This window comes from Sphaerodactylus townsendi, linkage group LG02, assembly GCF_021028975.2.
Source record: "Sphaerodactylus townsendi isolate TG3544 linkage group LG02, MPM_Stown_v2.3, whole genome shotgun sequence".
In the NCBI taxonomy this organism is placed as follows: domain Eukaryota; kingdom Metazoa; phylum Chordata; class Lepidosauria; order Squamata; family Sphaerodactylidae; genus Sphaerodactylus; species Sphaerodactylus townsendi.
The window spans coordinates 177,186,113-177,210,575 of record NC_059426.1 but is presented as its reverse complement, the minus strand read 5'-3'; the positions used below and the strand labels follow the sequence as shown (position 1 = coordinate 177,210,575).

At 43.7% G+C, this 24,463-nt stretch overlaps 1 protein-coding gene across 2 annotated transcripts in view; it reads right to left on the bottom strand.

Annotated features, from left to right (window-relative positions):
- STYX (serine/threonine/tyrosine interacting protein) overlaps positions 1-24,463 on the bottom strand; it is a 32,953-nt gene that overhangs the window by 5,204 nt on the left and 3,286 nt on the right. The window contains exons 2-8 of one of the 2 annotated variants that reach the window (XM_048486094.1): positions 12,161-12,193; positions 9,142-9,195; positions 7,342-7,439; positions 6,176-6,236; positions 1,698-1,734; positions 676-715; positions 536-586 (exon numbers count right to left, since the gene is read on the bottom strand). In XM_048486094.1, coding sequence (XP_048342051.1) covers positions 536-586; positions 676-715; positions 1,698-1,734; positions 6,176-6,236; positions 7,342-7,439; positions 9,142-9,195; positions 12,161-12,193 — 374 coding nt within the window. The remainder of the gene's footprint in view (positions 1-535; positions 587-675; positions 716-1,697; positions 1,735-6,175; positions 6,237-7,341; positions 7,440-9,141; positions 9,196-12,160; positions 12,194-24,463) is intronic. The other variant, XM_048486095.1, reaches the window with a different exon arrangement.

Genomic DNA, 24,463 nt, shown 5'->3' with positions numbered 1-24,463 from the left:
AACTGTTGCAAATTTTATACTGGAAATTAGTAATTTTAACTGTATTTCTTAACCTTGTTTTGTTTTAAAATTGTGTCCTGTTTTATAGCCCAAAAAAGGCTTGTGTTGTGCATGCTGTCCCCCTGGCAGAGACCACAGCCCTAGGGCAGGGCACCCCTCAGGTCTCAGATTCCATTTCAGGTAGCAGGAAAACCAAGTAAGTGGGGTAGCTGTTGCCAGTCTGGGTAGTGAACTACGGGCTTTGCTGTAGTACACGGTGACTTCATGCAGTAGTTGGGGGAGGGATGGCAGACCTGGAGCTTCACTCCCACAACTCGGAGGAAGGCTCATTGGCTCTACTTCAACCACTAAAAGGGGGAGGACTTGCCCACCCCACCCCCTTCATCATGAAGTCCTGGCAAAAGGGGAAACCTGGCTTGATCCAACTTGTTTATGAGCCTGGCAATAGTGATGGATGGCAGCATCCCTTGGAAAACCCGGGTTGGCCCCATCGGCTCAGCAGTCTAAGGAGAACGCAGGATCACAATTTTCCTACCTGTACTTCACCCCAAATGTTTCCATAATGTATGCAATAACTAAGGCAGCACTGAAAAGAGAGAGAGGAAAAAAGAAGTAAGATCGGCTGTCCAATGGCTGCACTTTGGGAATGCTGAAACAGAGAGGAAGAATCGTTACCTTCTGGAAATCCCCGCGTTCCCGTGGACAAGAACTTTTCCTGAGAATAGAAATAGTTACTTTACCCTGGCTGGCCAGAATTCCTCCCCTCAAATCACCAACTGCTTGTCTTTAAGACTGAATTTACCCCCCCCCCCCCCCAAATAACAAAATCCACCAGAGGCCTCCCAACTGAATATGAGCACAACCGAGACACACTGAAAGCCAGAAGTACCAACACAAGAATCTAAAGCAGTGATGGTGAACCTTTTTGAGACCGAGTGCCCAAATTGCAACCCAAACCCCACTTATTTAACACAAAGTGCCACCCTGGCAATTTAACCTGAATGCTGAGGTTTTAGTTTAGAAAAAAAACCTGGTTGGCTCCCTCTTCCTCCGCCCCCCCTACTCGAGCAGGGACCAGCCTACTCTAGCCTCCAGCGAGTCCCACACACACCGCTCTGTGCCTCTCTAGCATCTCTGCCTCCTCTGCACGCCCCCCCCCCTTCGGGCAGCAGCCACCTGGAGCACAGGGACCAGACCCGCCAGCTGAGTCCTCCCTGCTCACCGCAGTGTGCGCACATCGTGCTCAGTGGCCCAGGCCAGCCTAGATGTGTGTGTGTGTGGGGGGGTGATTTTCCACCCCCACATGACAAACTCTGTGTTCGTGTGCCCACAGAGAGGGCTTCGAGTGCCACCTCTGGCACCCATGCCATAGGTTTGCCATCACTGATCTAAAGCAACTCTAAGAAAAAAGCCACCCTAAAGCTCTTCATTTCCTCTGGGGTCCCCCAAAGCCACACCCCTGGGCTCTGCTACAATGGATTCCTCAGCCTCTCAGTGCCCGTGTGGTGAAAGACTTCCCCACCCACCATTCTCCCCCGGAATGAAAAGAAGACATGTCACCCAGTTTGGAAAACACCCATTTTGCCTCAGCTGTATCACCACCATTAATAAAGTGTGCCATAATTTAAACCACCTCCCCAGTACGCACTTATATCTGATTAGGATCAATTAGGCCGGCAAACAGAAAAGCGACATACCTCCAGTTTGTAAACTGCCATCAATAAATTCCTTAGTCTACAGGAAAAACACACAGAAATTCCGTTCCTATTACAGTTGGCTAAGAAATTCTTACACCCAAACAGCAGGGGATCGGGGCCCATGGACAGTCATGCACTGTAATGTACCACAAACACCCAGGAACTTAAAAAAAAAAAACTTGCACTCCAGAGAGAAAGTTTACACGAAGGTTATGGAAAAGGAGGTTTGCAGGTGCTGGCAATGCAGCTTTCCGGCTGCTCTAAACCTGCAGGGGCAACAAAAGGTTTCAAATGACTGAGTTCTGCAATCACAGATTAGAGGGAGATGAAGCACGGACCTCCCTCCGCCCGGATGCTCTTCTCCTAGACAGTGGTGGCGAACCTTTGGCACTCCAGATGTTATGGACTACAATTATAATAATAATAATAATAAGCCTTTATTTGGCAGAACAATAATCATAACACAATAAAAAACCTGAGATAAAAGGTATACAAATACAAAGGTTTAAGATAAAAGGTATACAAATACAAAGGTTTAAGAGAAAATATAAATTATTGATTGTGCATCACCTCCAGTAAAAATTGTGCAACCAATTCACAAGTTTCCTTGTCAGAATTGTCCAGAAGAAAAGGAAGTCTACTTGATTCTTCCATTTCACTAGGTATCCTAGAAAGAATGTTGGAATATTTTGATCTGATATTAGCAGATTTAGGGGCAGCAAAGCAGTTGATGTGCCAATGTTTCAATTTGTTGTTCACCACAAGAGCATACCCTTTCGGCCATTTCCAAGTTGTTAAATCCACCAATGCTATCAAAAGCCGGAGGGGAAAACATTGAAGCGAAAGCAAGTGTGAGGGCTCTTCTCTGCATTGGATTAGTCAAAAAAATACAACAAATAGGGAGCCATCCTGTTTTGATATAGGGGTATTGAAAGATGTAAGGCAGAACAAGTTTTCATAGCAGCCCTAAATAAATTAATCCATTCGCTTTCCAACAATTTTTGTTTTAACAAGTTGTAGGATTCTGAACTAGATAGCGGGAAAAGCGAGTCGAGAGATATACCAAGTGATTCAATCTTTCTTTCGATCAGAGAGAACTCATGGATTAGCCTGGAGTATCAGATAAAAGTAGGTGTAACTCAGTTTAGTGCTCATCATGCCAGAAATGCAGGCTTAAGCCAAAATTTAAAAGTTTTTTTCCCAACCAAGTCTCTATAAACTAACACGAATTTTGGCCCAGTTCTAAATATCAGAGGTACGCATACTGCATTACATAATTCTTAAGGTACCCATACTCTTAATGGAAAAATTTGGATTGGACAGTATTCAAGGAGTCGTCAACTGCTTGGAGCCAGAGGACTACAATTCCCATCAGCCCCTGACAGCATGACCAATTGGCCATGCTGGAAGGGGCTGATGGGAATTGCAGTCCGTAACATCTGGAGTGCCAAAGGTTCGCCACCATGGTCCTAGAAGCACAACAGCCCTCACGTCAGCAGGCAAAAAGCTTTCTATGAGCAGCTTTGGTAGCCTTTTAGTGTAAAGCTGCACTTCTCTTTCACACAGTGAAAGCTGTGATGAGAAGCGCACTCTGGATATGCTCTTGTATGTACTCTTGCCCCATAGAGGAGCAGGGCAAGGATTGCAAACAGCCCCCCAAAACACCTTTTGGGTTACAGGCCAACAAGAAGATTCATCCATCACTTCCCCATGGCTGGGGAGCTGGGAGTAGAGGTTAGGGTCATTTTAATATGATTTTTGTTGCTGTTTTAATTGTTTTGTTATATTCATGATGATTTTATTGTGGTTTGTGGTTTTTGAACCTTTGCAAGCCACCTAGAGATGCTCGTATGAGGCCGGCTATAAATATTAAAATACATTCATAAGGAACTTTCATGCCAAAAGAAAAAAGAGAGAGAAAATTCTCACAGCAGAGTTACACTGATATATGGTACCCGTGTCAATTTGAGACATGTCCACCTGCAAATATCGATTGTCACAGAACCAGGGTTCCTATAAGCTGGAAGGACCATCTGAATTGGGCGTCATTTGCTTTGTGCTTTTTCATAGACCCCACAGCTGTGCAGCGGCAAAATGGGGCTCCAAACCTGTGGTTCTTCCCAGTGCTTCTTGAAGTGCCTGGGACATCAGACCTCCACACACTATTCAGACTGTTATGCAGCAGCATTGTGAGAGGACTTTTCCGTTAAGGTAAACCACTGGTATGGGGAAATCATTCTCAGAAGGGCTAGATATAGTGATGGTGAACCTTTGGTTGGCCATGCTGGCAGGGGCTGATGGGAATTGTAGTCCATAACATCTGGAGTGCCAAAGATTCGCCACCACGGGGCTAGAACAACCTGGTGAACAACTAATCCTGAGAGAAACCGGGCACCCAGAAGACTGATGCCACGTACTCAAAAGTGACACAGATGTTTTTTAGAATCAAGATTAGCTTGGGCATTTGGGAGGAAATCATCACAGTACTGTGCAACTCTTCCCCTCAGCATTCACATGGCTCCAAGATGAGGCATGATTCACGGGAAGGTGTCCAGCGCAATTTGCATTACAAGAAGGGCATTATTGCTTCGGATGCTGCCTTGAACATCCACGCTTGCTTGTTTATTTATTCATTCATTCAGTTGACTACTCTGTTGTGACAGGCTCAGAACAGCTAACATCAGTTAACGCGTCAATAAAATGCATATAACGAACAATAACACAACAGAACAATTAAAAAATCTGGTGTCTTAAAAAATAACTCCCACAATGGGGAACGATTAAAATTTTCACTGTCGGCGTTAACAAGATCAACTGCGAGAAAAGGGGAGGGGAGAGCTACATCTCAGAGACTGCCCTGAGCTGAGGAGAAAGATGGGGAAATAAAGGCTTCCAAATAAGCAAACCAAGACCGCGTGCTCTTGCGCAGCTCCCATTCATGGTAACACCACTTGCCCAGGAGGAAGCCAGGCAGGCTGGAGGAATAGTGAGAAAGGTGGGCTATAAAGAGTTTGAATTTATATCCCACCTTTCTCTCCTATAATGAGACTCAAGGTGGCTTACAAGCTCCTTTCCCTTCCTCTCCCCACAACAGACACCTTGTGAGGTAGGTGGGTCTGAGAGAGTCCTGAGAGAACCGTGAGAGTCACCCAGCAGGAAGGTAGGAATGGGGAAACACATCTGGTTCACCAGACAAGCCTCTGCCACTCCGGTGGAGGAATGGGGACTCAAACCCGGTTCTCCAGATTAGAATCTGCTTGCTCTTAACCACTACACTCTGCTGAGAAGAAGAGACAGCTGCCAGACGGACTATGAGTGATGAGAGGCTGACATTGGAGAATATACTCCGGGGTTGGCAGAAGGAGACAGGCAGAGGGTTCTCCTTCACTTTCGGAAGCAAGGGGGGTGCAGCATATCTGCTTGTACCACTCTCTGGCAGGTGGCTTTCTACCCTTCAGAGTATTCAGGGTCTGAGGCTGTGTCCTTTGAATGAAAAAAAAAAAGCTTCCAAGTTTCCAAACGCCAACCTCTGTGCAAGGCTGGATCCGAGAAGCGCAGAGCCTGCAAAGTCATAATTGTATAATTATGACCATATGTCCCTACACGGCCTCTTCGTTCAGTGGAGGCCAATTTACTGGTGGTCCCTAGCCCCTCGATGATGCGGCTGGCCTCCACACGGGCCAGGGCCTTTATAGCTCTGGCCCCGGCCTGGTGGAACGTTCTTCCTCCAGCTGTCCAGGCCCTGTGGGATCTTGGTGAATTCCGCAGGGCCTGTAAGACGGAGCTGTTCCGCCAGGCCTTTGGAGGGACCGGCCGCTGATGGTGCCCCCCCCCCTTCTTTGGCTCTTACATCTGGGCCTGTATTATCCAGTGGGACTCGCCGTTCCTCCCTTTGGGAGAGGATTTAAAAATGGGTCGTCGGATGCCACCTACACTTATAATTATTAGCATTATAGTTAGTCTCCCGCTGCTTTTATAGGTTTTAGCTGTTTTATGATTGTATTAGAACTGTATTTTCATTGTATGCTGTGCACCGCCCAGAGCCCTTCGGGGATATGGTGGTATAAAAGTCTAAAGAATAAATAAATAAATAAATAAATAAATAAATAAATAAATAAATAAATAAATAAATAAATAAATAAATAATTCCCAGTGATGGGCACCTCTCTTGATAACCAGCAATATTACCAAATAGGGGGAGGGTTCACCAGACTGTAGCTATGTGAACTATATAGGAAGCCATGCGTTAACAGATCTTTTCCCTTCAAGAAAAGCCGTGTAAATTGGCCCAGAAAAATGCTTCGTGGAGGATTGGTGACAGCCTCCGCGGGTGTCACCACGGGAGTAAGTAAAAGTGACTGAAACACTTCAGGGGAAGGAATGGCTTCTCGCTCTCACACAATCACTGACACGAGCTAATGCAGCGCTTCTCTGAACAGCATAAGCGTGAAATTCACAAAGCCAAGATAAATACTTACCATAGGGAAAAATCTTATTATATTTTCAATGGGATTATCTGCAATATCCAAGACTAAATACCTGCAATTAAAATAAGCGTGTTAAATTCACAGCCAGGACGGCTCATCTTGTAGACTGCAAACATTTTTACTTGGAAATAATTAGAAACTGGCATGAAGAAGCCGAGTTAAAATGAAGGCTCCCGACCTGGGATGAGATACGGGGGACGGCCCAAGGGCACTCTGGTGGCAAGTTGCTGTTGCAAGGAAGCTCTCTGCGGTGCCAGCTATATTCCCCCCACCACCCTGGCTGCTTTTAAGCCCACCACAGTTAAAACCATGTTTACTTTGCAAACCAAGTATGGAATCTAATGGTGTGGTGCGGTTGCATCGAGCAGGAGCCCTCTGTCTTTTTGAGTTTGTGGTCACCTCTGGAATTCTCACACACTGTGGTGGGCGCAGCCACAAAATGGATGCCAAAGGAGGTGGAGCCAGCTACAAAATGGTTGCTGGCATTTAGCTCCAGTTATACGATGAAGATCTTTGTGTTGTGGCAGCTGCTGCCAAAGCTACACTTTAATCAATGTCCAGTGGCCAATCAAAAGCCTTGGTGAGCAAATAGATCAATACCATGAAAGAAGTTCTGCGTTTGCCCTCCCAGCCCCTTTGATGCACAATGGATTGAATCTTGTTCATCCGTGCTTTACCTTAGCACAAGGAGTAATTCACTGATGTAAAAGAGTAGTTCTTGCACAGGGAAATGCTGCTGTGAGCAGATGGATCCAATCTAATATACCTGCCAACTTCTTTGATTTAAAGGACAAATAACAGGAGAAGAGTTTGGATTTATAACCCACTTTTCTTTCCTATAAGGACACTCAAGGCGGCTTACAAACTGCTTTCCCTCCCTCTCCCCACAACAGACACCTTGTGGGGCAGGTGAGGATGACAGAGTTCTGAGAGAATTGTGACTGGCCCAAGGTCACCCAGCAGCCTTCATTAGTAGGAGCAGGGAAACAAATCCAGTTCACCAGATAAACATTAGCCGCCCTTAACAACCACACCATGCTGGTTCTTTGAAATATTTCCATTCTGTAGCACCTACTGAAAGACTTGCTAATACAGGAAGTGTTTCTTGAATAAAGTGTCACACCTATCAATTTCACAGTACAGCTTGCAATACTTACCGAAATAATTGCTGGAAGTTTGGTTTGATAAAGTTTGCTTCGATATTTTGCCGTATGCATATTACGTGGGTAATCCCGTGTTTCTGAAGTATAGGTAGCTGCAAAACAAAACAATGGAAGAAAATGAAAACCCATTGAAGTTAGCCCTGTCCGAATAATGGCAGGAGAACATTTAAAATACAGGCAACCCCAAAAGGGCAACAAAACCATACCACATAAGGATGTCATCAGTCAAAAATACTGTGATATTCAAACCTCAAGATCATTCAAAATAGTGGCTATTCACTACATGTACTTAATAAAATCTACTATACCAAATACTGTGTTACATTTTAATGCACACAAGCCAACATCTATATTGATATTTACATAAGCTTAATCACACATTACTTCAATTGCAAACTATTCACAGTAAACAACAGTCATACAATTAATGTCCCCCATAATACAATCATATGTACCCTTCTCATGCACGTAGCATTAAGATTTCATATCCTGTATTCACCTGCTATGAGGTTCTGGTTATTCTTCCGCCTCACATCCAAAAATCACACTTCCTCAGGTAAACCAGCATTTCTGCACCCTGGCGGAGCAGACTTGCAAATGAATATGAATGTTCAATCTGCCCCCAACAGTTCTTCCAATGTACACACGAAATTGGCCAAATGATGTTGCTCACACAGATTCTTTACTCCATTGTGTGTTTACACCATTTTATTTAATGAGCAGACAGATCACTAAATGTTTCGTTCGTTTCATTTAAAAGCTCAGTAGGACTGAGATGGTTTAATATACTCTTGATGGACATATCTATCCACAACTGTATCTAACAGAACCGTGGTTAGCCCTCACATGAGCAACCAAGTCAGCCACGGATCATCCACAGGAAAGGCAGAAGTTTGATCCCACTCATGGAATTTTATCCCCAGGGGATGTGGGAAGATGTCTTTGTAAATTAATCAAAAAGGAAAAGACCCAATAAAAAGTGATCATGCTCCAGAAAGGACAGAACGCTGGCAGCAGCTGAGACTGGTGGGAAGTAGAAATATCTGCTCAAGCCTCAAGTTTAGAGAATGGAGGCAGGGAGTGATCAAGGATGGGATTTATAACAACAACAACAACAACAACAACCACAACAACAACCACACACACACACACACACACACACACACACACACACACACACACACACACACACACACACACACACACAATGCTTATACAGAAATAGCCAGAATCTTGTACAAGTCACAGTTCTGTCCAGTGCAAGAATTGCCAAAAACTGCTACTCCAAAAAGTTTTGGGAGGCCGCCCAGCCCTTTCCAAATAGTTGTAATTCAATTAACACAGGACTGAATTGAATGGCAAACTGCTTTCAAAGTTTCAGAAACATATGTGAAAGTTCTGAAGGAAAGCACAACGGAATATATTTCTTACTGGAAGGAATTCTGGAGAGTATCGGTTCGGAAACTTATTTATATTGACTGAGGTCTGGTCCAATGAGTTACCACACACAGGAAAGAAAAGACGTTGGTAAACCTTCTTTCAAACGATATGGCAGACCACTAAGCAACATGGTATGTTCCCTATGGTGACCTCTGTTTCACAGTATCTGAAGAAGTGTGTGTACCCACAAGCTTATACCAAGAATCAAACTTTGTGGGTCTTAAAAGGTGCCACTGGACTCCAGCTCTTTTTCAGTACATTCAGTATAGCATTATTGCCGTGTGCGGAACCATTTGTGTAAAACTGTGTTCGTTTTCAGCAAAAAATTTGAAACAGAGATGAAGAAAGGCCTACCTTGCTTTTCATAGCTGAAGAATACGGGCCTAAGAACAACCCAGGTAATATTTCCTAAAGAGGGGGAGGAGGGACAGAGAGAAAACAAAACACCCAATCATACATAACATCTAGTCTATCATAAGTTAAAGGAGGCACATTACTTGCACTTCAACTGTTCAAGTTTAATAAGTATCTAAATTTGCTCTGTGGATTGCATGACAAAGATGGGGGTGGTGGGGGTGGAGAATTACATCATTCCATGTTAAGAACATAAGAAAGAGCTTGCTGGATCAGACCAGAGTCCATCTAGTCCAGCTCTCTGCTACTCGCAGTGGCCCACCAGGTGCCTTTGGGAGCTCACATGCAGGATGTGAAAGCAATGGCTTTCTGCCATTACAAGCTGCTGCTGCTCCTGAGCACCTGGTCTGCTAAGGCATTTGCAATCTCAGATCAAGGAGGATCAAGATTGGTAGCCATAGATCGACTTCTCCTCCATAAATCTGTCCAAGCCCCTTTGAAAGCTATCCAGGTTAGTGGCCATCACCACCTCCTGTGGCAGCAGATTCCAAACACCAATTACACGTTGCATGAGGAAATGTTTTCTTTTACGAGTCCTAATTCTTCCCCCCAGCATTTTCAATGGATGCCCCCTGGTTCTAGTGCACTGTGAGAAAAAGGAAAATTCTCTCTGGCTCCACATTTTCACCCCATGCATAATTTTATAGACTTCCCCAATCATATCCCCTCAGACGCTTCTCTCCAAACCAAAGAGTCCCAAATGCTGCAGCCTTCTTCTCTCAAGTAAGGAAGGTGCTCCAGTCCCTCAATCATCCTCGCTGTCTTCTCTGCACTTCTTTTTCTATCTCTTCAATATCCTTTTGAGATGTATGCACCCAGAACTGAACACAGTACTCTGGCGCGGCTCCAGCATTCATGGCTCTATATATAAGGGCATGACAATCTTTGCAGTTTTATTATCAACTCCTTTCCTAATGATCCCCAGCATAGAGTTTGCCTTTTTCACAGCTGCCATGCATTGAGTTGACATTCCCATGGAACTATCAACTAAGACGCCTAAATCCCTTTCCTGGTCTGTGACTGATAGCACTGACCCCTGTAGCATGTATGTAAAGTTTCAATTTTTTGCCCCTATGTGCATCACTTTACATTTTGCTACAAAGAACTGCATTTGCCATTTCTTAGCCCACTCACCTAATTTATAAAGGTCCGCTTGGAGCTCTTCATAATCTTTTGCAGTTCTCACCACCCTACATAATTTGGTATGATCTGCAAACTTGGTCACCATGCTACTCATCCCTACTTCCAGGTCATTTATGAATAGTTTAAAGAGCACAGGTCCCAAAACGGATCCTTGGGGGACACCACTCCCTACATCTCTCCATTGTGAGAACTTCCCATTTACACCCACTCTTTGCTTCCTGTTCCTCAACCAGTTTTTAATCCATAGGAGGACTTCCCCTCTTATTCCTTCACTGCTGAGTTTTCTCAACAGTCTCTGGTGAGGAACTTTGTCAAAAGCCTTTTGGAAACCCATGTAAATAATGTCCACTGGTTCCCCCTTATCCACGTGCCTATTTATACCCTCCAACAACTCTAGTAAGTTTGTAAGACAGGACTTGCCTCTGCAAAAACCATGCTGACTCTTCCTCAGCAAGTTTTGCTTTTATACATGTTTAATAATTTTATCTTTAATGATACATTCTACCAAATTACCAGGAACAGATGTCAAACTGACTGGCCTGTAATTTCCTGGGTCCCCCCTAGATCCTTTCTTAAAGATTGGTGTGACATTGGCCATCTTCCAGTCTTCAGGGATGGAGGCTGATTTCAGGGATAAGTTGCATATTAATGTGAGAAGATCAGCAATTTCACGCTTGAGCTCTTTAAGAACTCTTGGGTGAATGCAATCTGGGTCAGGAGATTTGGTAGCATTTAGTTTATCAATGACTGCCAGAACTTCTTCCTTGTCTATCACTATGTTTGCTAGTTCCTCGGATTCGCCTCCTAAGAAGCTTGGTTCAGGTGCAGGAATTTTTCTCACCTCCTCTTGGGTGAAAACAGATGCAAAGAATGCATTCAGTTTCTCTGCAATCTCCCTGTCATCCTTTAGCACACCTTTTGTTCCTTCGTCATCAAACGGGCCTACCGTCATCTAACGGACATGAGCAAGATGTTGGTATGGAGCACAACCTGCTCCCCATCCACAAAGGTATCGGTTGTTAAGTGGTGCTTTTCAGGTGAACGACTGGGGCAAGAAACTTCCTTCAAGCCCAGGAGTTTCAAAAGAACCAGAGAGGCAAGGCAAGCTATTTGGATTGGATCCCTTTGTATGGCAATGGAAATGCCTAGTGAAATCCAGAAAAAAATGTGCATTGTATGTGCCTAGGGTACTGTTCCTCAAAAACAATGGAGCGGTCTCCATTTCTATGGGATCGAGAACTGTATGTTTTTAACCCATTAGCTTGACGATCCCAACAAATGTATTGTCGAAGTCTTTCACGGCCGGGATCACTAGGGTGTTGTGAGTTTTCCGGTTTGTATGGCCATGTTCCAGGTCCAGTAGCATTTTCTCCTGTAGCATTTCCAGATGAACAACTTGTTCCATGTCCCAGTAGCATTTTCTCCTGACGTTCCGCCTGCATCTGTGGCTGGCATCTTCAGAGGATCTAAAGATGCAGGCGAAATGTCAAGAGAAAATTCTACTGGAACATGGCCATACAACCCAAAAAACCCACAACACCCTAGATCCCAACAAATCTTTTGCTCCTGGGAGCACTGAACTGTGTAAAGCAAACCGGATGTATACAGATTCAGTGGTGTAGGAGCTCTGCCCTACTCACCCCAGGGAATCAGCTGTCTTGAAACCAGGACCTCTCCTGGATGAAAGGGATTCCAGACCCTCACCCCTCATTTACCGCTGTAGTACCCAAGAGCATCTCAAGGTTCCTTAGGAGTTTGCTGAGCAGTACCAGGTAGGCAATTAACAACTGGTTTTGACTGAAACAAGCATCCATACCTGCATCTCTCTTCTCATTGGATATGTCCAGTCCTGAAGAAAAAGATACACAGTTCACACAGTGATAAAGAACAAGTCAGTCAATCATCAGTCATGTTCTTGAGAAAGCTGTAAGGCAGGGGGTGGGGAGGAGACAATCCTTTCTGTTGATATTGCATCATTGAAGTCCATGAAGGGCATCATGCTTACCATATGTAATGGAATTGAATGGACCCTCTTTGACTTGATACAAGTTTTGGCCTGGGGAGCAACGCTGACTGCTGGAGAATGTGGCCGAAGCACTTCCACCATCTCCAAAGTGTGTACAATGGAACTGCTTTGGAAGAGAACAGGGTTGCAGCAAAATAGAATGTTCAATGTATTGTCGAAGGCTTTCACGGGTCGAATATCAGGTTATAGAGTTGAATAAGGGAAGCACTTAGCATTTTCCTGACGTTATTTGATCGGCTTGCATCTTCAGAGGATCAGATCCTCTGAAGATGCCAGCCACAGATGCAGGTGAAACGTCAGGAGAGAATGCTGCTAGAACACGGCCATACAGCCCGGAAACCACACAGCACCCCAAAATAGAATGTTATTTGTACACTGTTTACTGTGCACAAACTGCATTGCCTCCCAGGACTGTAAACCAGTTTGAGTCGCAATGAGGAAGGCAAATCAATAAATGGTGCTTTGAGAAGACACTATGGACGTTGCTCCAGGATTCTTTAACAGATTTCAGCAAACCCGATTCATCTTAAATTCTTTCTCCTGAATATGTTCCCCACTTATCTTTCAGCCAAGGAGATCCGAGTCCTGCTTCTCTCTTAAAGGAGTTGACTGAGTAGAGAGCACGCTCAATAAAAAGACTGAATGCCGGTTAAAAGTGCTCCACAGGAGTTTTGTCAAGGCTTCACGGCCGGAACATTAGGTGCTATGTAGATTTAGAAGTATGGCGATATGGTCCTTGGAATTATTTTCTGGCGTTTCAGACTGCCCTGTATTAGCATCTTCAGATGATCCTCTGAAGATGCCAGCCACAGATGCAGGCGAAACGTCAGGAGAGAATGCTGCTAGAACACGGCCATACAGCCCGGAAACCACACAGCACCCATGTCACAGGGTTGTTTTGTGGCACTTTGTAATGTGTACCTCTGACATTACCTGTGGATCTCAGTGTTCACAGGTTTTTTGCCAAGCTCGTGTCTGCCAACTGAAGATGCACACTTCCGGCACTGAGTGTTGCGGGCTCTAGCCCAGGAAATCCACGTTGCCACAAACCACTTGGCTGTTTTTCTGTAACAGACTAACACAGCCGCCCTCTTGGAAATGGTGACTGTATATTTACCATACTGACCTACCTAAAGAGACAAAGCAAACCAAAAGAAGTCTGGAACCCATTCCGCTTGATGCTTAAAGTGTGCATATTACTCACTACAGTCACCAATGTCTGAACAGCAAATGTAAAGTTTTATCTTCCCATCATAACAGGCAATAATTTCAACCATTAAATGCCCACTGGGCTACCCAAAATACCACAAATAAATAATTCACTGACATGATGTGACAAATAAAACACGCTTTTTAAAATTTTCACTGGCTGGAAACTATTTAAGTCTATCTAGAGATCCAGACACTTTTTAAAAATTAAACAGGGTTGTAAACTGTCTTGGCAAAAGGGGTTTTCTTTTTAAGAGCACAACTGCATCCAACCTATTTCCTACGGTTGGGAAAGTCAGGTCATATTCTTGCCCTGGTTTGCTTAGGCAGCTGTAGGATCTATTTGAACATTCACACACAAGGAAGAAAGCTCTACAGCAAGTATCAGGCAGCCTTTTTCTTTAGTAAAAAGGGATCAACAGCCAGCAAGTGTCATCTTTACACTAGGCATGGACAGATTTCAGGCTCCAGCATCTATGCTGTACCAGGCATTTGGGGTTCAAGCATATCTGAGATATATTCTTTGGGCATGGATGCAACCCTTTGGTACCAAACAGCATTTGACACCTCCCCTTCCCCCAGCTGCTACACCAATTCCTTCATCTGTAACTTCTAAATGGCATTTCCAACCAGCTGAACGATGCATCAGGATAAAGACAATGTACGCAGATGTTGCAACCAATCACAAACTGGCAATTTACAAAGCATCTGCAACCAGAGCATTAGCCAAAAGCTTAAGCATTACTGAAAAGGAACATACTTCACAGTGTCCCAACCCAGAAGAGTTTTGCAAAAAGAGCTATTCGTTTCATTCCAGATCCCAGACAGGCACCAAAATCTAAGCGATAGAATATTTAGTCTCAAAAACTTTCCTAAAGGCCTGCTAATTTCAATGGAACATTTCCAAGTATGATCAAGATCACAGCCTTGAATCAGACCAACTGCTTGCTAAATAACTAGTCACAGGTGAAAAATAGTAGTAATGGGAGATTTCAATTATCCAGATATTTCCTGGGAGCCAAACTCTGCCAAGACTACCAGGTCTAACAATTTCCTCACTTGCCTTGCAGACAATTTCATGGTCCAGAAGGTTTACGAGGCAACAAGGGGATGGTTATTTTAAGATCTTCTCCTAATGAACAATGATAACCTGACTAATGGGATGGAAGTGATAGGGTCCCTAGGTGGGAGTGACTATGTTCTCCTGGAGTTTGTTATACAATGGAAAAGGGATGCCAAGTCAAGTCGGACACGCATTCTAGACTTTAAGAAAACTGATTTCAGTAAACTTAAGCAACTACTGGGTGCGATCCCCTGGTTAAAAATACTAAAAGAGAAGGGAGTACAAGATGGATGGGAGTTTCTTAAAAGTGAGATCTTGAAGGCACAATTTCAAACAGTTTCAATGAGGAGAAAAAATGAGAGGTGTCTAAACAAACCAGAATGAATAGATGTCTAAAGAACTCTCAAGTTAGCTAAGATATAAAAGGGACATGTACATGTAAAAACAATAAAAAGGGCTTTTTCGGTTATGTCCGTAGCAAAAGTAACAAAAAGGGATATGATGGGGTCACTGTGCGGAGAAGGCGGTGAAACTCTGACAAGGGACAGAGAAAAGGCAGAACTACATCTCCTTTGCCTCGTTTTTTCCCCAAAAGAAAAACAGTGCTCAACTGGGGGGAAATGGATCAGAAGATACAGTAGGGGAAATTTAGCACAGAATAAAGAGCTAGTATAGGAATATCTGAATACTTTAAATGAATTCAGATCTCCAGAGCCTGATGAACTATATCCTAGGGCCGTGGTGGCAAACCTATGGCACTCCAGATGTTAATGCACTACAATTCCCATCAGCACCTGCCAGCATGGCCAATTGGCCATTAACATCTGGAGTGCCATAGGTTCGCCACCACTGTCCTGGGGTATTAAAAGAACTGGCAGAAGTCATCTCAGAACCGCTTGCTATAATCTTTGAGAATTCCTGGAGGAGACGTCCCAGCAGACCCCATTTTCAAGGAAGCTGGAAAGATGTGGACTAGACAATGCAACTGTTAGATGGATTTGCAATTGGTTGACTGGCTGAACACAAAGAGTGCTCATCAATGGCTCATTTTCAACTTGGAGAGTAGTGGAGTGCCACAGGGTTTTACCCAGGGTCCAGTGCTATTCGATATTTTTTATCAATGCTATGGATAATGAAACAGAGGGTATGTTAATCAAATTTGCAGATGATACCAAATTAGGAGGAGTAGCTAATACCCTGAAGGACAGGGGCAGGATTCAAAATGATCTGGACAGATTAGAGAGCTGGGCCAAAGGAGAACAAGGAGCAAAGTGAATTTCCAGCAGAGGATAAATGTAAGATTCTTCACTTGGGCAAGAAAAGAATGAGAATGCACAGATATAGGATAGGGGACACCACAAAGCAGACAACACTACACATGCAGAAGGGATCTGGGAGACAAAGTAGACCACTGAAGCTGAGACATGAATTCAGCCAGTGTGATATAGCAGTAAAGAAAGTAATGCGATTCTAGGGCTATATCAATATTAGTAGTGAAAAGATCGAGGGATGTAATTGTACCTCTCTATTCTGCATTGGTTAGACCTCACCTGGAGCACTGTGTTCAGTTCTGCGCATAGTCCAATTCAGGAAGGATATTAATAGAAGCTGGAGGCATTATCCAGAGGAGGGCAGCCAAGATAGTAAAAGGACTGGAATCCATTGTCCTACGAGGGAGAGGCTTAGAGGGCCTAGGGTTGGTAGTCTGGAGGAAACCAAAGTCCAAGAGAGGGGACATGATAGCTATGTTTCAATATTTGAAGGGATGTCATGTCAGGTATTCCACCTAAACATTAGGACGAACTTTCTGTCAGGGCTGTTCGACAGTGGAATTCACTACCTCGGAGAGTGATGGAGTCTCCTTCTTTGGAGGTTTTTAAACAGAGGCTGGATGATCATATGTCAGGAGAGCTTTGATTGTGTGTTCCTGCATGGCAGGGAGTTGGATTTGATGGTCCTTGTGGTCTCTTCCAACTCTATGATCCTATGTTACTACATAAGTAACCAGGTTTACTGACATACAACAATCATTTTTTGAAAAGTCCTGTTGGTCTTTTAGATGTCTTCAACTGTGATTTTTGTTTACTGGCCTAAACATTTTTATGCCGTTATTTGCTCCCAGCATGGCAGTTCAAAGGGGAAAAGAAGTCACCAGATACATAAACATTATTCACTATTCATAATAACTTGACCACTGAGATTGTTTACCTGTTTGCAACCTGAAAGACAGAAATACAAAGTACATACCTGGCAACATCTTTTTTTCACGAGAGCAAAGTATGAAACCTCGAAAGCACGATATCCCAGTAGTGCAAAGGCGCTTTATTAGCATAAAGTAAACCTTAAAATCAGCATACAAAATTTGCCCATTATTGCTCACAATGGTGCCAGACACTGGTACTAAAATACCTAAATGCTAAAGAATATATACATGGTCATTACCTGTAACTATAGGACATTCAGCCAGCTAGGTTAACTCACTTAAAACGTCATCCGGATACCTGGCAGAAGCTAGCAAAGGTACTGCACTGGCTATAGCAAATTATAATACATAGACATTGGTTGGTATTCATCTAGACTTACGTCTATTATTGTTAGCAGAAATTTTGCTACATTCTCACACACTGTGGGATCCATGTTGTTCAAAAGCATAGGTATCTTAAGAGCATACTTACTACATAAGTAACCAGGTTTACTGATATACAACAATCATTTTTTGAAAAGTCCTGTTGGTCTTTTAGATGTTTTCAACTGTGATTTTTGTTTACTGGCCTAAACATTTTTATGCCGTTATTTGCTCCCAGCATGGCAGTTCAAAGGGGAAAAGAAGTCACCAGATACATAAACATTATTCACTATTCCGCAATAACCCGTACACCGAGATTTATTTACCTGTTTGCAACCTAGGAACCGAGAAATGGACAAAGTACATACCCCATAAGCGAAGCAATTCACAAAACAAAAAGTATGTTTTCTCAGCTTTGCAAATATGGAAGGGCCTGTTAGTCAATGTATGATTTAGATCCATGACTTATTTTAATTTCACGTCCACCTGACTTTTGCAGTCGGACGTTGATTTGGAATGTCTTGCACGTGCCGTAAATACCACCCACACTGTTTTCACAATTACAATATTACTGGCACATAAGTGTGAAGGAATGATTGCTGTCAAAGCTACAGTCTATTTGCTATGTATATGCTGGGCAGTATAATAAAGGCGAATAAGCTGGGCTGCACAAAATACTTGGAGGTCTAAAACAGACTAATGTACTACACAGCACTATATTCCAGGCATAGTAATATGCTGGGCAGTATAAGGCAGCATGAAGTGGAATAATATGCTGGAGGGTATATGGCAGCATGAGGTGTTAGAAGCCTTCGGAGCCAGGGTGCAGTTTGAGGCTTGGAGCCAGAGGCAAGAAGCAGGCTGTGGTGAAACAGAGTCAGGATCCCTGAAAAGCAGAGGCAAGGAGCGCATGGAAAGCGATGTGCTCTCTGAGACAGGCCCTCACTTGGTGACATGTGATCCAGATAAAGGAGGCAATTGGCTCCTGGAGACCGGCCAGAACCAGTCAGCAGATGCAGCCCAGGCTGAGGTCATGGGCTCCAAACTGATACACAAGAATCCAGTTTTGAGTTCTACCTTGTGACTGGCAGAATTTTATCAAGCGGCAAAAAATACTGGATGAACGCCATTCAGCAGTATTACGGGACACCCAATATGAGATCCTGCGTATTCCTGGAAGGACAACGTACCGGGACACAGGAGCTCACACAAGGCACAATATGCTGGATGGCACAAAGTGGTACCGTAGGACTCTGCTGAGAAGAACAGAGCAATACAAGCAGAATATGCTGGACAATATAAAATGGCATTAAACATGAGGGGATGTACAGCAACGTAAGTGGCCTAACAGTCCAGGTGGCACAGGGAAACGGGCATCCTAGCTGGGCAGCTTACAGATGTGTCGGGCACAATGCCTGGCACGAGTCGGCAGAGTATGCCAGCCAGAATTTTTTTTATCAAAAAAATGTTCTACTTCTAAAGGTGCACTGCTTCATAAAACGAATAATCATGAATGGATGCCATTGCTAATACAATATTGGCAAGTTTGGCAGTTTGAAGGGTTTTTCAGGATTATGCAACCATCCCCCTCAAAAAGGTTGGGAGTTTGCCTGATTTGGCAGCCTAAGTTGAGTTAGAACTAACACTATAATTATTTCCATCTTTCAAGCTCCTTTGATCTAATGATCTAGTTCTATAAGGAAAATATGGTGGAGATACTCAAGTCATTGCCAATGGAATCCTTGGGTTTCTATCCACCAACATATAGGGAACTGTGTTATTTTCTAATATGGCAGAAGATGGTTTAGTTAAAATCGGGACAATCAAATCAGCCCCACGTGTCCCCTCCCTCGCCCATGCTTGGGAACATGCCAGCTGGAGCAGACCAGAGTCCATCTAGTCCAGCATTCTGCTACTCGCAGTGGCCCACCAGGTGCTTAACACAGGAGCTCACCTGCAGGATGGGAAAGCAAGGGCCTTCTGCTGCTGCTGCTGCTCTTGAGCACCTGGTCTGTTAAGGCATTTGCAATCTCAGATCAAGGAAGATCAAGATTGGTAGCCAGAGATCGACTTCTCCTCCATAAATCTGTCCAAGCCCTTTTTAAAGCTATCCAGGTTAGTGGCCATCACCACCTCCTGTGGCAGCATATTCCAAACACCAATCACACGTTGTGTGAAGAAGTGTTTCCTTTTTTTAGTCCTAATTCTCCCCCCCCCCCCCCCCCCACAATTGAGACATTGAGATTAGAGGACATAGGGAAAGTATTCCGATATCATACGGGGTAGAGAGCCAACCTTCTTCAAATCACACTGGCAGAGCTTATCTGAATAAGGCAGGTTATGATAGCTCCCATATAAGACCGTGGAAGGAGCGCTGTTCAGACATGCAAGTATAAATGCTCTACAATAACAAGGGACTATTAAACTTCTAATGTAGACGTGGCTGTTTAGAGATGGTAGGATTCAAAGAACTAGAGCACACGCTCCAAGCTCAAATAACTGAACTGAAATAATCTAGGCCTTTTATATATCTCTTGGTAGTTAATTCACTTTTCTCGAATCTTAATAAGTCATCTTTTGCCAAGCCAAGATTAAATCATTTCTTTTCCATTTCTTGCATCCAAAGAGAATAAAATTGATCTTGATTACATTCATAAAGCAGCTCATTGTCTTTGTTGAAAAAAATTACCCTGAACCTATGTTTAAATACTCGTGTTTAAATACATGCCTGAACTTCAATGCTGTCTTGGCCGAGTTCTAACTTTAAAGTTACCTAATGATATAATTCTTAGGGTGTTGTGCGGTTTCCGGGCTGTATGGCCGTGTTCTAGCAGCATCCTCTCCTGACGTTTCGCCTGAATCTGTGGCTGGCATCTTCAGAGGATCTTGTCAGTTGCTATAATTCTTATTTAGATATCTTCCTTACATGGTAGGAAGGATACTGCAATCCCTAATCTGATATGGAACTTGCAAGAGTGACACTGGGGCTTTCCGCACTGACAGAGTTGTACTGGTTTCTATCTAGGTTCACCTCAGTGTATCCACGCACCGCGAACTGAGCTGGAAACCAGTATGGAACAGTCCCTCCAGATTCCACGCTCAGGAACTGCGACTTCCCTATGCGCGGTTAAGAACTCTACTGTTCTGCTGGAACAGGGAATTAGATGCAGCAGAAGCTTCGGAATGCGGATATCGAAATGACACCTCACATCCGTTCAACCAATCCAAGAATGCTTTTGCTTGGCATGCGCTTGGGAGAGTATTAAGTGGGCAATGTAACTATAAACTGTAAAAACTGTAAAAGCAAAAAGAACGCCATTTCCCGGGTAACTGAAATCCCAATCCCTTGTCCGAGGAGTGAGCAACAGGGCGCAAGATGATCCACGCCCACTTAGCTCGGTTCCAGGGGCCCAAGTAAGTTGCTATGCATGCAAGCCTACGAGTCGCCCACCTCACAAGAAGGAACCGAATTAGGCGTAGCTCCCTTCTGTAGTGCTGAGAAGCCCCATAGAGCACAAGGTACCCCCTATGGCTTCATAGGAGAGACTTAAATTTGGTTGAAACAGATGGAAATTGGACAACAAAAAGCAGTCCCTATGAATGTAACTACACGTAGCCCTTCCCTTTTCACGACCCATGGCATTTGGGTCCTTTACATAGCACATCTCACCACGGAAACCGTGTAAGGAGTGGAGCAATCCAAGTGAAGAAATGAAAAAAATTATGTCTGGCACACTAAAGCTAAAGGCAACACAATTTAATCTCTGGTACTTGTTCCAGGCTTGCTGTAGGAAACACTCCTGCGTTTGGATGCTCAAATAGCTACAGTGGCTATAAACAAATTCCATCAGCTCGTTCAGTTAATTTTTTTTTTCAAATTCAGTTAATGTTCAGTTGATTTGTTTTTCAAATTCAGGACTATTACGCTTTGTCTGTAATTGCACAACCTTGACATCACTCCATGTGTGATTGCTGCTCAGACTCCGTTTAGGGCAGGGAGTCTACCGGCCTGAATAAAGCTCTCCAGATGTTCATGGACTACCAAATCGGTTAATGTCAATTTACCCAGTTGGCCATTGCTGGGCGGGGGCTGGTAACGAATTATAATCCATATGAACATCTCAAACTCCCAGGTGGAATGAACCAACGTTTAGGGCATCAAGTGGTTCAGAATATAGAGATGACCTCTGGTCAGGGAAATCATGGATGGCAGCATCCTAATTTATTCTTACGAATTCCGGCACGTAGTTTCAAAACCTTGAAACTCGTGAAGAGGAGGACCTGGTTGAAATCGCCAGCCAGTACTGCCAGCTAACCTGGAAGGAGCTTCCATCAAGAAAGCCTGGACAGCACGGGTTCAGAGGTCGTTTATTTTCGGATTGATGATAAGCAAAGCCACATCCTGGGTTTAAAAGTCCTTTCTCCCAAAAGCATAAAATCAGAAACTTAGAATTGCCTTTTGGAACTGGCATCTTTCGAGGACTCTTACATGCACTTTCACCTATCGCATTTTAGCAGTGGGCGCGGTATTCAGAGCAGGTATTTACTCTGATCGTTGGAAGGAACCAGGTTTGATTCCCAGCTCTACTTTCTGCCAGAGATGTGGAAGCTTATCACAGAATTCAAGATTAAGCCTATGCACTATGCACTCCCACACGATAGCCGTTGTGCACAGATTAAGCCTATGCACTCCCACGCCATCTCCAGCTGGGTGACCGCCGTTTCAATCCACAGACTTCTCGGAGGCATCTTTCAGCCCCACCCACGCTCTACAAGGGTGTTTTATTGGCAAGAGACAAGAATAAAGGATTATAGAAAGCCCCTTTGAGTCTCCTACAGGAGAGAAAGGTGGGACATAAATCCAAACTCTTCTTCTCTTCCTCTTCCTCCTTTCTATAATTTGGGACAGTTACACAGTAGATTTTAACAAATCTAAGTCCTTGAACCCTGCTATGAGTCTATAAAAATACATAGTTTGGGACTGCAAATGGCATCGTGTGCATATCATTATAACAGAACAGGAGAGTCATGTAGAACAGAAACATGCTGAACAACTGTTCGTGGTACAGTCCAGATGTTTGCTTGTGCAGGAAGGTTGAGACCAAAAAAAATAAAAACTGGATGACTTCTGCCCTTCTTTGTCACCCTTTCAGTCGCCTGCAACTTGAGGCCCAGAACAGAATCAAAGATGGCTCTTTAAATTAAGGTCTACTGGAGAGGAAGGTGGAATGCTTGAATACTCAGGACGTGCAGCAAAAGTGTTGATGGGATACGAAAGATTCTTAGAGAGGCTTTTCAGAAAGGGGCGTTGTAAAAGTGAACAGTTGCCAGGAAGACAAGCATTAACCAGGCACACACTTATGCCAGTGCGCTAAAACTACGGTGCAGCACCCCTGCATATACGTATTACTTACTGTGAGATCTCCTGTGTGTCTCTTTCAAATCAAATGTTTGGACAACGGGAACTTCATGGATTATAAATCAACATGTCACTTCTCAGTAATGTTAAGCTGAACAGCGCCTATTACACAAGTGTGCTCTAATTAGCTGCTCACACATCTGGCAGTTGCGGCTTTTCCCAGCTGTGTGGTCACAGTCTAGTAGGTTTTGCTGCAAGCATTTCATCCACATCTGTGGCTGGCATCTTCAGAGGCATGTCATGGTGCGATGTGTTTGATAACGATCTTTAACTGTTTCCACCACCCAGCCTTTTCCACACATTTCAAAGGTTTGAAACCCAGTGAAGGTACAAATCACTTCCTAAAGGACAGCCATACCTTTCTCAATCTATTACTCAGACCAAATGAGCTCCTAAAGTCAATTAAACTTCTTTAGTGATAGCAATTTTACTGGGACCTCCAAGAGACTGTCTGATATGTCCACGGGTTTCTGATTCACTTGCAAGCAAGTCAACTGCCAAAGTGTCACTTTCTCTGCCAGCTTGATCCATACTGTCAGAGAACCACGGGCCAAACAGCTGGCCCATCTGGTTTAATAAAGGAAAAACTTGGAATATATTTATAAAGATCAATGGGCAGTGAATGACAAGCTTAATAGGAAATGTGATGCAGCTACACCAAAAGCATTTTAACGGGCTTTGAGCTAATGCCAGAAAAAGATCACCTCTCTTCGTTACTTAGATAAAATGAAGTAAAAAAACTACCACCACCCCCGGTGTACAGTTGGGTAAGTAAAACCCAGAGGATGTGCAAAATACTTTACTGCATGCAGACAAGCTACAACCCACTAGAGTTGGCAGCTCTCCAGATGTTCATGGCCAAGTGGCAGGGCTGATGGGAATTGTAGTCCATGAACATCTGGAGAGCCGCAGGTTGCAGACCCCTGTGTGACTAGACATTCAGTGCCATAAAAGCAGGCTTCTTAGAAACATGGAAGTGAGAATAACATTTAAAATTCCTTTACTGTTTTTGGACAGAACAGCTACACTCAACCAAAAAAAATGCTAAAATGGAGACCATGTTCAGATTACTACAAACTCTGACAAGAAATATAAAACAAAAAAAAAGCATAAATGGTACCAGAGATGGGGTGGTGGGTGGTGGAGATTAAAATGGCAGGAAGGATCAAGTGAGGCTGTACTTAGACATTAAACACATGCAGGTGAGGTTAACAAAAAGAAGAGAAGAAGCTAGGAGTCAGAAGGAACGGGTTATGGATGACTTTTGCCATGAGGCTTGCAACAGAAAAGATAAAAGTATTCTTAATGACAGACCTCCGGGGCAAAATATTTTTTCCTGGAGATACACCAAAGGCAAAGCATCTTCTAGAAATACTGTTAAGATTTCTAGAAAATTCACTGCACTGCCTGAGTATGGCTGGGAAGGTGACCAAGGAAATTTAGTAAAATGTATCAGCAGGGAAGCACCCCAAATACATACCCCGTGGCTCACTATTATAGCCATAGTCACATCTTAAGATTATTCAACAGCCAGGCTTGCTAGGAGCCAGGTTTAGGACACACAAATACAGAAGACAGGTAACAAAATGGGTCTACTGCACTGCTTATTAGTATTCCTGTGTCTGATAAAAGGGGTTCACATGGACCCTTCGTAAGGGGAAATAACAGACATTCTACAAGACAGAAGTTATACAAAACAGGACATGAAATAAAATTCCTTTGGCACCCAAAGTCCTTAGCAGGGAACATGGCAACTAACACCCAGAAGTCCTTGCAATGGCAATAGTACTAACAGATGTTAAAGGGTGGATGAGAAAGAATCCTATAACTGTAAAC